Source organism: Bremia lactucae, linkage group LG3, assembly GCF_004359215.1.
Source record: "Bremia lactucae strain SF5 linkage group LG3, whole genome shotgun sequence".
NCBI lineage: Eukaryota > Oomycota > Peronosporomycetes > Peronosporales > Peronosporaceae > Bremia > Bremia lactucae.
The window spans coordinates 5,006,076-5,019,509 of NC_090612.1; the positions used below are offsets into that span (position 1 = coordinate 5,006,076).

Below are 13,434 nucleotides of genomic sequence, written 5' to 3' on the forward strand. Positions count from 1 at the left end.
TTACTTGCCTTTTCTATATATACCTTATTCTGACTCTTACTGAAAGGTAAAGCCTTTTTGTATGTAAAAATGGTCCCTCTGAAGTGCTCATTTAAAGCTTCAATCATCAAATTTCAAACAAAGCAAAATTTTCGCGTCGTTTTAAGATAAAAAAGAAGCAATATCTGCCAAAATTAGAGCTCTTTGCCACGCTTTCGAAATATTGTAGAGAACAGCAATACAATACTCCGCGCTGGCCATTTTTGCGTCGCTTCCCATTCTTGCAACGTTGCGTCATGATAGCCTCGTCAAAGCGGTGCCGCGCGCCCAATGAGAGGGATAGCTACCTACCTGCTGCACATAATTACCAGCTTGCGCCCATGAAAGCGTTGCTCCGCTCAGCGAGACACGAATTCTACCTTGAGAGTCTGCACAATTCGTCTTCCATCGAGACCGAAGCACCGCCCGTTGTCGATCAAGCGAGCAATGAATTGAATCAATCGCTGGACGAGCAATGCCGCCGTTTGGCAACTTTTATTGCTAATTCAAGGCACTTGGTCGCCTTTACAGGTGCCGGTATTAGTACCTCTGTGGGCCTTCCTGACTACCGCGGGGAGCACGGGATTCGCACTAAGACATTTAAACTCTCGAAGCGGCAAAAAGTAGAGACGACAAAACCTGCAAATCGCACAAACCACGACTCCGAGGAATTGAGTTTGATTTTGAAATCGCACGGTGAAATTCCCGATTTTAATCACTTGGTGCCGTCAACGACGCACATGGCGCTGTATGAGCTTCATCGTCTTGGCTATTTAAAACACATTGTGTCTCAAAACGTCGACAATTTGCATTTAAAAAGTGGCGTGCCTGCTAGTGCATTGACGGAAGTACACGGCAATGCCACGCACGCCAAGTGCGAGACGTGTGAGAAAATCTACACCTCTAATTTTCCATGGACGGGCTTGTGTGACGACCCCGAGTGTGTGAGTACCAAGCGCTCGATTGAGCAACGCGTGAGGGCGCGTACACGGCATGGCAATGGCCGATTAAAACGAAACGTTGTGGGCTTTGACGAGCCACTGGGCGACATTGACGTCGCTATTGATGAATGTGAGGCCGCTGACGTGGCCTTAGTGCTCGGCACGTCGTTGCGCGTCGAACCTTTTTCCGAAATGGCAGGCGAGTATGCAGGATCGTTGTGTATTGTAAACTTGCAGCCAACGACGACGAAGCTTGATCGTCGAGCGGAAGAAACGGGTGTCCGCGTATTTGCGAAGACGGACATTGTAATGGCCAAAACCATGCAATACTTGATGAACGACGAAAAGTATTCGGTTCCCGAGTGGACAGGAGATCACTCGGCGCTTGTTTTTGAACCCGAGGACGAGAGCAAGAATCTCGTAAATGTGTTAGCAGGACGAATCGTTACATGATTAATGCTTTTTTTTTCGCTTTTTTGCAATAACTTTTATCCTTAAAATGTGCAGAAAAGTTACAATATTATTCAATCTTTCTATTCGATCTTCTTAAGACTACAATATCACGATACGTCCTACAAAAGCATAAAGTAGCGACATGCTTACCCTCTCTACGCTTCGTTCATAAGCGACGTAATTTCCTTGTAGTCAACAATAAGCGCATCCAATTCATCGGCGTATTTCGTCGTCACGATCACTTCGTCCACTGGCGCAGTCAGGTCGGACGCTTTTTGGAAACAGAATTTATATTGCGGATACGAGCCTCCACAATACACAATCTCGGCGTACTCACAGAAGGCCAGCATCGAGCCATCTCGACCGAGAATGTGGAGGCCGTAGCCATTAACTGCAATCACAAAGTAATGAGGTAATTCCAGACCGAAACAAGCGTTTACTCCACTACCACGATTCACCAATTTGGACGGAAAGAAACACGCCCCATATAATCGATGCCGCGTGACCTCTTCAATATACGTGCGTTGCAGCTCACTCACTGGAAACAGCGCGTCGTGCTCGTCAAGGAGATTATCCGTCAGCATATCCAGCACCAATTCCGCCCACTCTTCTTCGTCGTGGGCCACTTGCCATTCTTGCGGAAGATACTCTAATAAATTCATCTCCATCATCTCCTCCATTGATAGTGGTGGTGCGTCTTCGCAATCCACTGCGACAGCAATGGCCGTGAGCCGAATCAAAGCTTTCTCTTCCAATACGGGTAAATTCCCCTTAACAATCTCGTCTTGAACCTGAATGTACACAAGACGGTCGTACATATCATCGATATACTGCAGCATATACACTGGATGAAGTCGAATCTTCAGCACAAACCGCACGTCGCGGCCCCGAATAAGCTCTTTTTCAAAAATATCCCCGAGAAACACGTCGGCGTTCAAGAACGACGGAGCGGCGATGAATTTGTGAAAATAGCTCGACAAAGACGTTGACGTCGATGTGCTAGTACGAAGCGCCATTGATAAGGCCATTTCTTTCGCACTTGCTCCGCCGTGACTATCGGCCGTAGGGTCGTCGCCTTCGTGACGTGCTGACATGAACGGACTGGTTGTCGGTGTTGTCGCTTGGCCACTTGGACTAGTCTTACCAAGCACAGCACGCTCGGAGATTGTCGTTAAGCCTAAAAAGTTAACAACGTGGTCTTCTAGACCAAGAAAGTGCGAGCAGATTTCAACCAGCTGTGTGACGGTAAGCTCCGGTGTGACGGGAAACGCGTCAGCTAACGGCGTGCCGTCGAGTAACTGGATCGTCGCGAGGAAGGGTGGTCGTGCTTCATAGCCACGAATTTCGTCAATGCTCGGAATAAACCCCGTTGCGCCGTGTTCGAGTACATTCTCGAGTTTCTTGAGTGCATAGGCGGCAAAGTTCCGTACAAGCCGCCAAAAACTATTCGAGTCGGCCACTTGAGCTTTTAAAAACAAAATGACATACTTTTGAAGCGCGAGCGACGGTGGGAAGGACGTCACGCACATGGCAAATAACGACCAGCCACGGATACTGCTGTCTCGCTTGGGATTTTTGGTCAATTGTTTCATGAGCTGCAAGTAGATTTCGTCCACAAGAGAGGGTTTAATCAGTCCAATCTGTAGAATGTACTGCGCTAACATCTCACGATAGAATACGATCCGGTCTCGCATGTATCCTAGAATACTTCGATTGATCGACAGAGCCATTTGTCCGCTTGGAGCGTATGTCGAAGCACCTTCGTCTGACGTGTCGTCAAGTACCGAGAGACTCTGTGAGATCGCACGACTTTCCCAACACAATTTCTTTGCAAGCGCTCGCTCCGACTGCGAATTAAAACCACGCAAGTTTTCAAAATGATTAAACGCGAGTGCATCCTTTTCTACACTGTCCTTCTTGTCGCTAGTTGGGTCGACGCTTTCATCTTGGGTAGCCATACCTGGCCACTCGGTTGTGTCGCAACGTGGACGCCCTTCTTCGTTTTGTGTACTGAGCTGGCTGCTGGTGTCACTATCGTTGCGAAGGAGTGGTCCGCGTCCACTTAATCGTCGTCGTTCCCCTGAATGCACACTTCGCTTTCGAGCAGACGTTAATTTATCCTCTGCCTTGATCAAAAGCCGTTCATGTACACCAGCCTCTCTTGCCGCATTAATACTAACCTCAAGCGCACCAACCGATGACGCCTCCATTGGTAACGCTAGCGTCGTCTCAAGGCGAGCAGCAGCAGCGATACGAGCTTCTAGAGTCCGACGCAACGTTCCGACTGTCAAAAGAATCTTCTCTCGTTCAGCTTCGTCGTATTGAACTGCGTCCCCGTCCTCGGGTGGATTCGAAAACTCTTCCATTTCCGAAACCAAGAGCTCCACCGCATCTTCACGAATCTCAGCGTTTGCATTGACTCGCCGCGTCAAGAATTCCACAGCAGCATGGAGTCCGTCCATATCACCAGAAATCTCGGCAGCATCCTCTTCGTTTGCGCTATTTTGAAGCATCGAGTAGTGGTCAAACAATGCAGAAAACAATGGCGAACAAAACCCGATTTTTATCGACTGTCCAAGCTTTTGTTCCACAATTTTTGGATCGTTGACTTCAAGGGCATTTTGTAACGCTTCCTTGACACTCTCCACTTGCTGAGCTCGCGCCATTTTTGCGTCAAATGCCCCTTGCAACTGCTTTGGAACGGAAGAACGCAGCAAATCAAGCGCGCAGACATCTTGCGCGTCCCAAATTCGCAAAAACATCTGAATTGGAATAGGTTCACATGCCTTTGTTGTCGTCTTGTCCTTTAAAATAGTCCTGACTTTTTCCACAATCATTTGCGGCTTTAACAGTGCTGGTTGTTCAGCGGATACTGGAGTCACACGATGTAACTCGCCACTCTCAGAAGCCATCAGCAATTTTTCCCGTTCTCGTTCCGCATTCTTCAGATTAAAGTCCCACTTTGCTAAGCCGACGCTAAGAGCAGCTTCAATCGCTTCCGACAGCAACTCTACATCTTGAGAGATCTTGGCAACGGCCAATAATTTCACAATTTGCTTGCGCTCGGCATGGGTCGTAGAAGGAATGGATTGAGTCGCCAATACGCGCTCTGCGTCGACAGTCCGAGAATCATCATCTGGAACTCCGTGAGCTTTCAGTCGAGCAAGCACTTTTTCTACCGCAAAATAGTTTTCATCATCCAGAGCCTTTTGAAGCGCAAGAAATAAGTTTGTTGTGTCAATAGTCAAGGTTCCGATTGATGCCGATGCAGGAGATACTGCACTCAAGGTTCCGCCTTCCTTCTCCACCTCTTTTTCCACTAATTCTTCAATTTCTTCGTTCTCTTCCTCATCCGTTACAGCATTGACGTTACACGAAATTGAGCTCACCGCATCAACGAGCATAGGAAGCTTGGCTTCTACTCCCAAAGAAATCGCTTTCGTAGCGGGACCGAGCAATTTATTAAAAATAGTCGCACCGTCGTCACCTTTTCCGATCTTTGATAAAACATGACTAACAGACTCGACAGCGCTCTTTTCTTCAAGAGCTCGAATAATTAACATCGTTGCCAGCTTCCTTTCCAAAGACTCTACCGAAGGTTCTTCCAAAGTTGCCAATGAGCCCATGAGCGCCTCCGGGTCGTTTGCAATCATCGAAGCACGTAGCTTCATATTCATCGCAGTAAGTTGTTCCATCTTTTGCTTCTGAAGCGCAACAATACTTCTACTCTTTCGTCGTAAAGGATCCACTGCAAGCCACGGCGAGCTCTTTTCGGCCACGCGCACGGCAAATTCAATTAAATTAGGATGGCCAATTATTTTGGCATCAGCAATAATCGATTGGACGTACTCTTCTTCATCCAAGTGTGCAATCAACTGTCGACCTTCATTTAAAACTCGAATGTCCGCCGACGCACGTTTGCCAATAATTTGTTTGCAGTCTGCAAGGTGCTGAATAATATCATTCGGATCTCGCTCGACCATTGCGTCGCGCAAACCTCGCATTACATACAGCAAATGCGCCGATTTTCTTCGAAAGCCACCGCGTAGCATATTTCGCTGAATCATGGTCGCACATGCATTCAGATACAAGAAGCGCGCTCTCTCAAGCTTTTTCCATTGATGACTAGTCAAATAAACTTTGGTTTTCCCAACGACAAACGTTTTTTCTTCCAGCACACCGATTGCAGACAATGAACGAAGCAAGGATTCGAGCGTGCCACGGTGACCACACACGTTTTTATAGCGTCGGAAAAAGTGGCCATACGTGAGGTGGACTGTAAAGATTGATTGACTAGCTTGCATGAGCTCTACCAAGTGGTTTTCGCGAATTTGCTCCATCACGTACGCCGAGTCTAATACGCCATTTTCCAAGGCAGCACTTGGTTTGATGCAAACGAGAAAGTTCTTGCCAGTGTGATGAAGGGCATTGAGCAAAGCATCCGATTGACTATACACATCAAATGCTGCGCTGTCCCCAGAAGCCCGAGCTTCCTTGGCCGAGCTCATTGAGCTTCGCAACTTGGACAAGGTGCTATCTCGTTGTGTGCTTTGTTTCGCAGCTTTGTCACTCGACGCTGCAGCCATTTGAGCTGCTCCCACCGCATGAAGTACGGCATTTTTAGACGACTGCATAATTGCGGCGCAAGTGGACGAGATAGTCAATGTATTTTTTGCCAAAAGCCCCTTGCCATTGTACGTCGCCTTGCCACAGTGATGCTGCACAATAAACAGCAACTGCCAGTCTTTTGAAGGAGCCAAGTAGTCGTTCATCGCATCCGTACCCATGTTCGGTCGCGTCAAGCTTCCCATGCCAACGTTCCCTGAAAAGAGCTTCGTGACAAAATCGTCATCCTTTGGCGCCCGTACCTTAGTCATTCCAGTCAATAGGTCGAAGATTCCATGCGGCTTTTCCTCAAACAATTGCAAACATTGTTCCTGCTCACTTGTGATATTAACATGCGCATGGAGCGTCAAGCGCTTTCCAACGTGCTGCGACTCGTCTTCGAGATCCGTAAAATTGATCGCCAATGTATTTTGCACGTAAAAGTGATGCACCTTTTCACTCCAATAATTGAAACACAATTGATCAAAACTATTAAGCGATGCCTCGAGATTTTCAAACCCAACCATATCCAGTACGTGAATTCCTTGAGAATTGATTACAATGTTGGATTTCTCATAGCGATCAAAGATGCCACCTAAAATGCCATTGAGCGTCTCGACGAGAAAATTAAACAGCGACTCGTACAAGCTTCGAATAAACGTATTACGTGCTTTACGGGCTTGATGGACCGTCACGACTTTAAGCGACGACACAGTTTTACCGCCATCTTTTGAAAAAAATTGACGGGTGCGAAAGTAATTGTCCAGCACAACAGGCTCTACCTCTAAGAGTTTAGCTGCTAGCAAAATCTTGCTCGGATCCTTTAAAATGCACGAGTTCGCATCGCTGATTGTGGCTGAAAACGATCCAGGAATTGACTTGCCTCCTTCGGGATCTGGTATGAAATCGACGTTGCCAAGATGCAGCAGCGCAGCCACAATGCGCACAATTTCAAGACGCTGGTTCTTGCGAATCCGCAGCGCTGAGAAACTAGACATTAAATCGCGATAGTCGCGAGCATCCAAGGCTTCATGGGTCAAATCAGCATCTGCTTGCTTAAGAAGATCAAACTCGTCCACGCTCTTGTTCAATTCCAGAGAATCGCGAAGTATCGGGTCATGTTGTACGCCCGCGAGCACTTGATACAGCACGTGGAAGTTGCGTTCGCGACTTCGGCAGTCAATAATGCGCGATTTCTCAAAATAATGGGTCGTGAACCCACCTCCAATCACATGACCTTGTTTATTAAACTCGACTGAAATCATTTTAGCAAAGCGCGACGAGTTGGGGTTTTGCAACGTCGACGCGTTTCCAAATGCTTCCAAGATCGTAAACGCATGTAAGATTTGCTGACCAATGGGATGCAGCACACCCGAGTCCCCTTCAATATCTTGTCGAGGCGTCGCACTATCGCCAATCTCACATAAATACTGCACAATAAGCTTAGCGGCCTCGGACTTTCCGGCGCCCATGCGACCCAATATGATCACTGCTTGGTCTTCACCTGCATCCTGCATACATCGAAGAGCGTTTTGGGCCAATGAAAACACATGAGGTGGGGCGTCATGCACCGTGTCTTTCTCATATAACGGCGTTTGTTCTCGACTCTTATTGTACGCTTGCATATGATCAGGCGTATAAATTGGCAATGGAGTCACGGGATTCAGTCCGACGAGAACACGATCGACCCACGTGTAAATTTGCTCCATCCGATACCTCGCGCGTAACGTATACAACACCACATTCTCCAATTGGTTCGACGTAAATGTTTCTGTTCGTCCAGTGTCTCCATTTGTGGCCATTAGCGGCACGTTACTCAAGTCGTGCAACTCGAGAGGTAGCAGTTGCTTCGGATGGTGACAAGCTGGTAATTTGACTAATGGTCGGTCGCGAATCGCGCGCTCCTCGCCATCCTCCGTGTGCACAACTGTCACGTGCTGCTCCAGCTCTGATTCGGCATCATAGAGAAATCCTGTACGCACAACGACAGCAGACACGCATACGCCGCTTTCGTCACTGACCCAGACGAAATCTCCCTCCTCAATGGTCGCTGTAGTCTTTTTAACACTTTCACGCGTCGTACGCGACGGCCGCGGAGACGCCTGCGCACTTGTTTGATACTCATCGCTACTAAGACGGGAGCTGCTGGGACGCTGGTGCCCGTTGCCGGGGCTATGGTAGCTACGACGCGAGCCGCCTGCGTCCAAGCTCATGGCTCTGACTACTTGCGGCGTTTCGTAACTATCTTCCGATTGGTCAAAATAATAAAGCACATAGAACGATATTATTTGTATACGTATAAAATTGATCCATTTGCTATTTGCTTAAAATACAAAACATATACGTTGATATGGGAACCAATCAGCGCAGTCTTTTTTTCACTTGTCCTACCTTATGGCACATTTTTAAAACTGGAATTGTCGATACTTTGTCACGACACTAGCTCCGATGCCGATCGATATTCAAACTCCCGAAGAATTTGATGCCGCCATTGGTGAAAAGCAACTCACGGTCGTTCAATTCTCTGCACCGTGGTGCGGCGGATGTAAAATGGTGGCCCCCAAGGTGAACAGACTCATGGAAGGAGACTTTTCTACGGTCAAATTTCTCAAGGTGAGTGCGGACGGACTCGAGGACTTTTGCGAGAAGATTGGCGTGGACAGTTTTCCCACCTTCCGCGTGTATAAAGATGGCGAGGTCGCGGCATCGTACGTGAGCTCTAAGTTTGAGAAAGTCGAGCAATTCATCCGTGAGAACGTCGAGTAACTTGGCAAGAGATTATTAAATGCGACTTGTGGGCGTCGATTCTGATCGCTCTAAATAAATACTTGCATCTTGCAATCACATATTAGTCAACTTGGTCTTGTTATACTTCAAAATTACGGGAGTTTTAGAACCGCATGTTGTAAAAAATCTTCCACCTTTATATGACTCCATAAACACACGCAAAAAAGAAAACAAGTTCCTTCGCTATAACAACAACCAACTCTGAAAAGCCTCTCAAGTTTAAACTTTATATTGTTTCGGTAAAAGGTTACGCTCTACCGGCGTCAATGTGGACAGCATTTCAATCCAAACAAATATTACGCAGCAACAACATCGACACGTGTAGTCTCAGCCTCCTTCGCAAGCTTCTGAGCCAGCTCAGCATTGTCTTCAATAACTGACTCGTGCAACACCTCGCCAGCATTCTCAGTCATGCCGCTCGCAAGATCAACCACGTCAGCATTCTCGTTATCAGCTATCTCTATCGTCGCGGCAACCACCGATGCTTCTGCGTTGCTGACTGCTTGCTCTGTTTCTTTCAGCGCTTCCTCCTCGATCTTCACTTTCTTGGCAACTTGCTCGTCTTGTGCCTCTGTGACGTCGCGCTCCTTGCGCTTCTTCAAACCTTCGGTTTTGGCCTCCGACGAAAATGTCTTCGTTGCCGATGAGGTTTCCACCGCCGTGTCACCCTCCGGTGTATCCTCCGTCTCGCCCACTCTATCCGAAGCCACGAGGCCACGGATGAAAGCTTCAATCTTATCAAACTTGGAGCCCGTGTGGTCGCCCAATGTTTTACCAGCCTTGTACACACGAAAGTGAGGGAAATTGTCCACCTCTACTTCTTCACAAAGCGTCTCCAGTTCATCGGCGCTCACGAGATTGAAAACAGCGCTTCCACGAAGCTCTTCGGCCAACTTTTCCACCTTGGGACCCACGAGATTGCAGTCACCGCACCACGGCGCAGTAAAATAAGCAACGAGTGGGATCTCATCCGTAGCGGCAACAGCAGCATGAAAATCTTTTGCTGTCGAAATGCTATTCATATCTCGTGCTACGGTGGCGGTTGCTCTGTTGACTTTCGAGCAAATGGTAAAATGATTCAGATTGGCCAGTGCGGACAACCCAGCCACCTTCTAGACGCCGATGGGTTCAATCTCCTGCTTGCCATCCCCATACAAACTTCAAGCTTCTTAATTAGATTGCTTTCCTCTCCGCATCTCCATCTGACGTCAGTGTATTCCAGGAAAAAATAACAATTCGTTCTTTTCGCATGCCCTGTTATATCTGCTCAATATCCAGATGACATGGCTTTCTGCTTTTATCGAAATCGGGAGGCGCACTTACCTAAAACTAGTAAAAATATGAAATCCTTCAAGCAGCTGGTGTTCGAGGCCACAAGATCTCTCACCCAAGAAAAAGAGAAATCGAGGATGGAAAATACGATCCAAAACATATGCCAATCTCGTGGTTGTGGATAGCCGTGCAAAAGTTCAGTCATTTTGCATTTTGGCGCAAAAAATCGTCCTTGTTATCGAACTAGGATCTCAGCGTGATGCGATTTTCGACCGCTTATTGCGTGAGCGTTCCTAAATTCCACAAAAAAGAATTCACGCGTTTCATGGTGGGGTCACAGCGCTGAATACTTGTAGAAAGTAAAACTACCCAGTTTCTCTATAAACGTGTGTTCGTGGGGTGCAAGTTGTTCGAGATTGCTAACAATTGCTGTCTTCGAGGTGGGACCAGCGATAAATCAATACCGCAATTAGAATATTTTCGTGTTGATGTAAATTCTGAAGAATACAAAATTGGCACTTAAAATGCACGAAGGTCCTCGAGTCAATTCATTACAGCAACAAGGAATTTGAACTCAACCTTGGCAAGATTGGACTCAACCATTCAGCTATTTTTGCAAATCGTTTTATGTTCACGGCACAAGTATCGAACTTGTTCGAGAAAGGTTAACAAATTGCTGTCCTCGAGCGATAATCCATCCACAATTAGAACATTCTCGAGTTTATGTAACATTTACGTTGCACGAAGATCACTTACCATTAAACTATTTATGCTTTATTGATGTTATTTCACTAGAAATTTGATGTAATTTGGATCTCACAATGTCCTTTTATCGGATTGGTTCGGCGATCGCGAGATTAATGCACCAGCAGAGCAGGCGGGTGGTTCTAAAGCTGCCTTGCACTACAAAGACACACCTTCAAGCACAGCTAGGAAGCGGTTTGACCGTCTTCTCTCACGTCAGTGAGCTGGCTGGTGAGCGCTTAAAGCGACCTCACACAACAAAGTTGTACCTCAGAGAACAAGTGTCGTCACGGAAGCCGGTTATCCATCTACACGTGCGGACTAGCTATCTAAAAGTAGTTTCAAGACTGATTTATATCTAATAAAAGTCAATATACAACCTTTTTAGCCAATGAATAGAAGCCATCTCTGTCGATTTGCATTGTAATGGGGTGTATCGTTGCATGAAATTAACACTTAAAGGTTGTTTATTAATATATTATCTAAAAGGTAGATAATGTTTGGAGGATATTACTTTATATAGTAATGTTCAAAAATCTTATCCATAAAAGGGTATAGGCCTTATATTTATTTATCCCGCAGACTTATCAGCTGTAAACGTAAACAAAGAGATAGAGACAGATAAGATTTCAATTGCATGTTTAGTATTAGTTCATAATAATGTTGGCATAAACAGATAGAAAGAAGAGAAACTTAATTATATTAATACAGGTTTTCATTTAACCCTCTTCAAGTTAGTTGTCTTAAAGAGATGTCTTCCTCTGCACGTACTAGTGTACGTGAAGTGACGTAAGGCACCACCCGCAATTGAAGCAGTGCGAAGTGGTATTGCATTGAAGCAGTACAAGTCATAGTGCTCCGTTACACCTGGTAGCACTTTGTAGTCCGTCCAAGGACCACATTTCCTTCATCTAACATGGACATGTTAGATGATAGTGGGAAAAGGCAACACGTTTCCCCTGAAAGCTACTCCTTTCTAAGTGACATAAGAAGGAGTGCGGTCGAACGAATGAGTTCGACCGTAGGAAACGATGTCATCTTGGCCATGCTGTCCGGTTTGGACAGAGATGCCCTCCATTCAGCCATCGCCAAGCTCATACAACATGAACGTGACGAGATGAAGGAGAAGGTAGCCTTGCTGAATCAGCAAGGCTCAACAGGCAGAACTGTTGAGGTTACAACAGCTACAGACCTCTGTACCTGGGATGACGCACGCGCGTCGTCCCGATACCTTAAAGATTGTCATCTCTAAGTATAGGGGAGTCGAGGAAGACTCCCTCTTGAGATGGTTTGTCGAGTTGGACGATGCCATAAGGGCGCGTCACATCGTCGACGAGAAAATGCAAGTCGCATTTCCTTTGTCAAATTTGGCAGGTCGTGCCAAACCTTGGGCACTAGGCTTTAAGTTACGCAACCCATATGTATTTGGTTCTCTAGAGGCTCTTAAAGCCCGGCTCAAACAGACGTTTAAACCGCCTAGGGCTGATTTCAGAGCTCATTCAGAGCTTCTGAAACTCAAGCAAGGCATGCGTGATGTTCACGCATAAGCCCAGCACATACGACTCTTAGCGAGTTGTATTACAAATAACCCAGTCCATCAACACACTAGGTGGGTCTTTACGGGACCATCCATAAGATCTTACATGAACACCGTAATCAACGTGTTCCGCTTGGAATTGGATACGCTTGAAGAAGCAATATCCGTTGCGGAACAGGAGGACTTTAGCTTGAGACAGGCTCAAGCTAGCTCGTCATCGTATCGTCCTCCAAGACGACACGAGTTAGGAGGTCCAGAACCCATGGAGCTATCTTACGTCGAAAGCGAGAGACCTCGCTATTCGAGCAATAAGCGATAGCAGAAATGCCATTGCTGCCAAAAATTAGGACACTACGCTCATGAGTGTAGTGCCCACGCCCAGCTCCGAAAGATACTGAACGTAATTTTGGACCGTATGCAAAAAAGGGCAACGGTCGCGGGTCCGACATTGTTGGGAAATCGCCACAGCGAGGCGGACCGCCAAAAAACGGTCGGGGTCAATAGGGGCGTAACGCCCTACTGACCCAGCAACCTCAAGAGAATTTGCAAATTGCTTGACTAAAGTTGCTCCAGACACACAAGCATTATGTGTTTCTGCACCTGGGATGAGGTATCCCTCATCACCTTGAAATTAAAAGTGACAAATGATTTGTCACTTAGAGCCCTAGTGGACTGTGGGGCGTCGAATAACTTTATTCGTCGTTAGTCGCTAGAGGGTCGTAGGCTCAAATATGTTGAGCGCGACATCCCTCCAACGAGGATGACGGTGCGTCTAGCGACAGGCGCATCGATAACAGTAATGAAACGCGTAGTGAAATTTCACTACACGTTAAGAGATTTACAGTATGATGATGATTTCATCGTACTGGATTTGGATGACAAATTTGATGTCATCCTAGGTTTACCTTGGCTCAGAAAATACGAGCCAAGGATCAGCTGGCAGCATCGATCCGTAAAGATGCCTGCCACTTGTTCATCAGATGGCCATCTGATGAACGTCTTGGAGCGTCCACAAGCGTGTGGATGTACTACGAGTGAGTGCGATGGCCTCACTTGTGGTACGGTCGTTAGTACAAC

At 46.8% G+C, this 13,434-nt stretch overlaps 4 protein-coding genes across 4 annotated transcripts; 2 read left to right on the forward strand and 2 right to left on the reverse strand.

Annotated features, from left to right (window-relative positions):
* Positions 1-275: 275 nt before the first annotated feature.
* CCR75_005429 (uncharacterized protein) lies at positions 276-1,412 on the forward strand (the record flags this gene model as incomplete). The annotated part of the gene is made up of 1 exon (XM_067963510.1): positions 276-1,412. The coding sequence occupies one exon, from the start codon at positions 276-278 to the stop codon at positions 1,410-1,412; it is 1,137 nt and encodes a 378-aa protein (XP_067817546.1).
* A 155-nt stretch (positions 1,413-1,567) lies between these two features.
* CCR75_005428 (uncharacterized protein) lies at positions 1,568-8,230 on the reverse strand (the record flags this gene model as incomplete). Its single annotated transcript, XM_067963509.1, has 1 exon — positions 1,568-8,230. The coding sequence occupies one exon, from the start codon at positions 8,228-8,230 to the stop codon at positions 1,568-1,570; it is 6,663 nt and encodes a 2,220-aa protein (XP_067817613.1).
* Positions 8,231-8,465: 235 nt separating this feature from the next.
* Positions 8,466-8,783, forward strand: CCR75_005427 (uncharacterized protein; the record flags this gene model as incomplete). Its single annotated transcript, XM_067963508.1, has 1 exon — positions 8,466-8,783. One exon carries the CDS (start codon positions 8,466-8,468, stop codon positions 8,781-8,783), a length of 318 nt encoding a protein of 105 aa, XP_067817619.1.
* Positions 8,784-9,100: 317 nt separating this feature from the next.
* CCR75_005426 (uncharacterized protein) lies at positions 9,101-9,826 on the reverse strand (the record flags this gene model as incomplete). The annotated part of the gene is made up of 1 exon (XM_067963507.1): positions 9,101-9,826. The coding sequence occupies one exon, from the start codon at positions 9,824-9,826 to the stop codon at positions 9,101-9,103; it is 726 nt and encodes a 241-aa protein (XP_067817618.1).
* Positions 9,827-13,434: the final 3,608 nt, after the last annotated feature.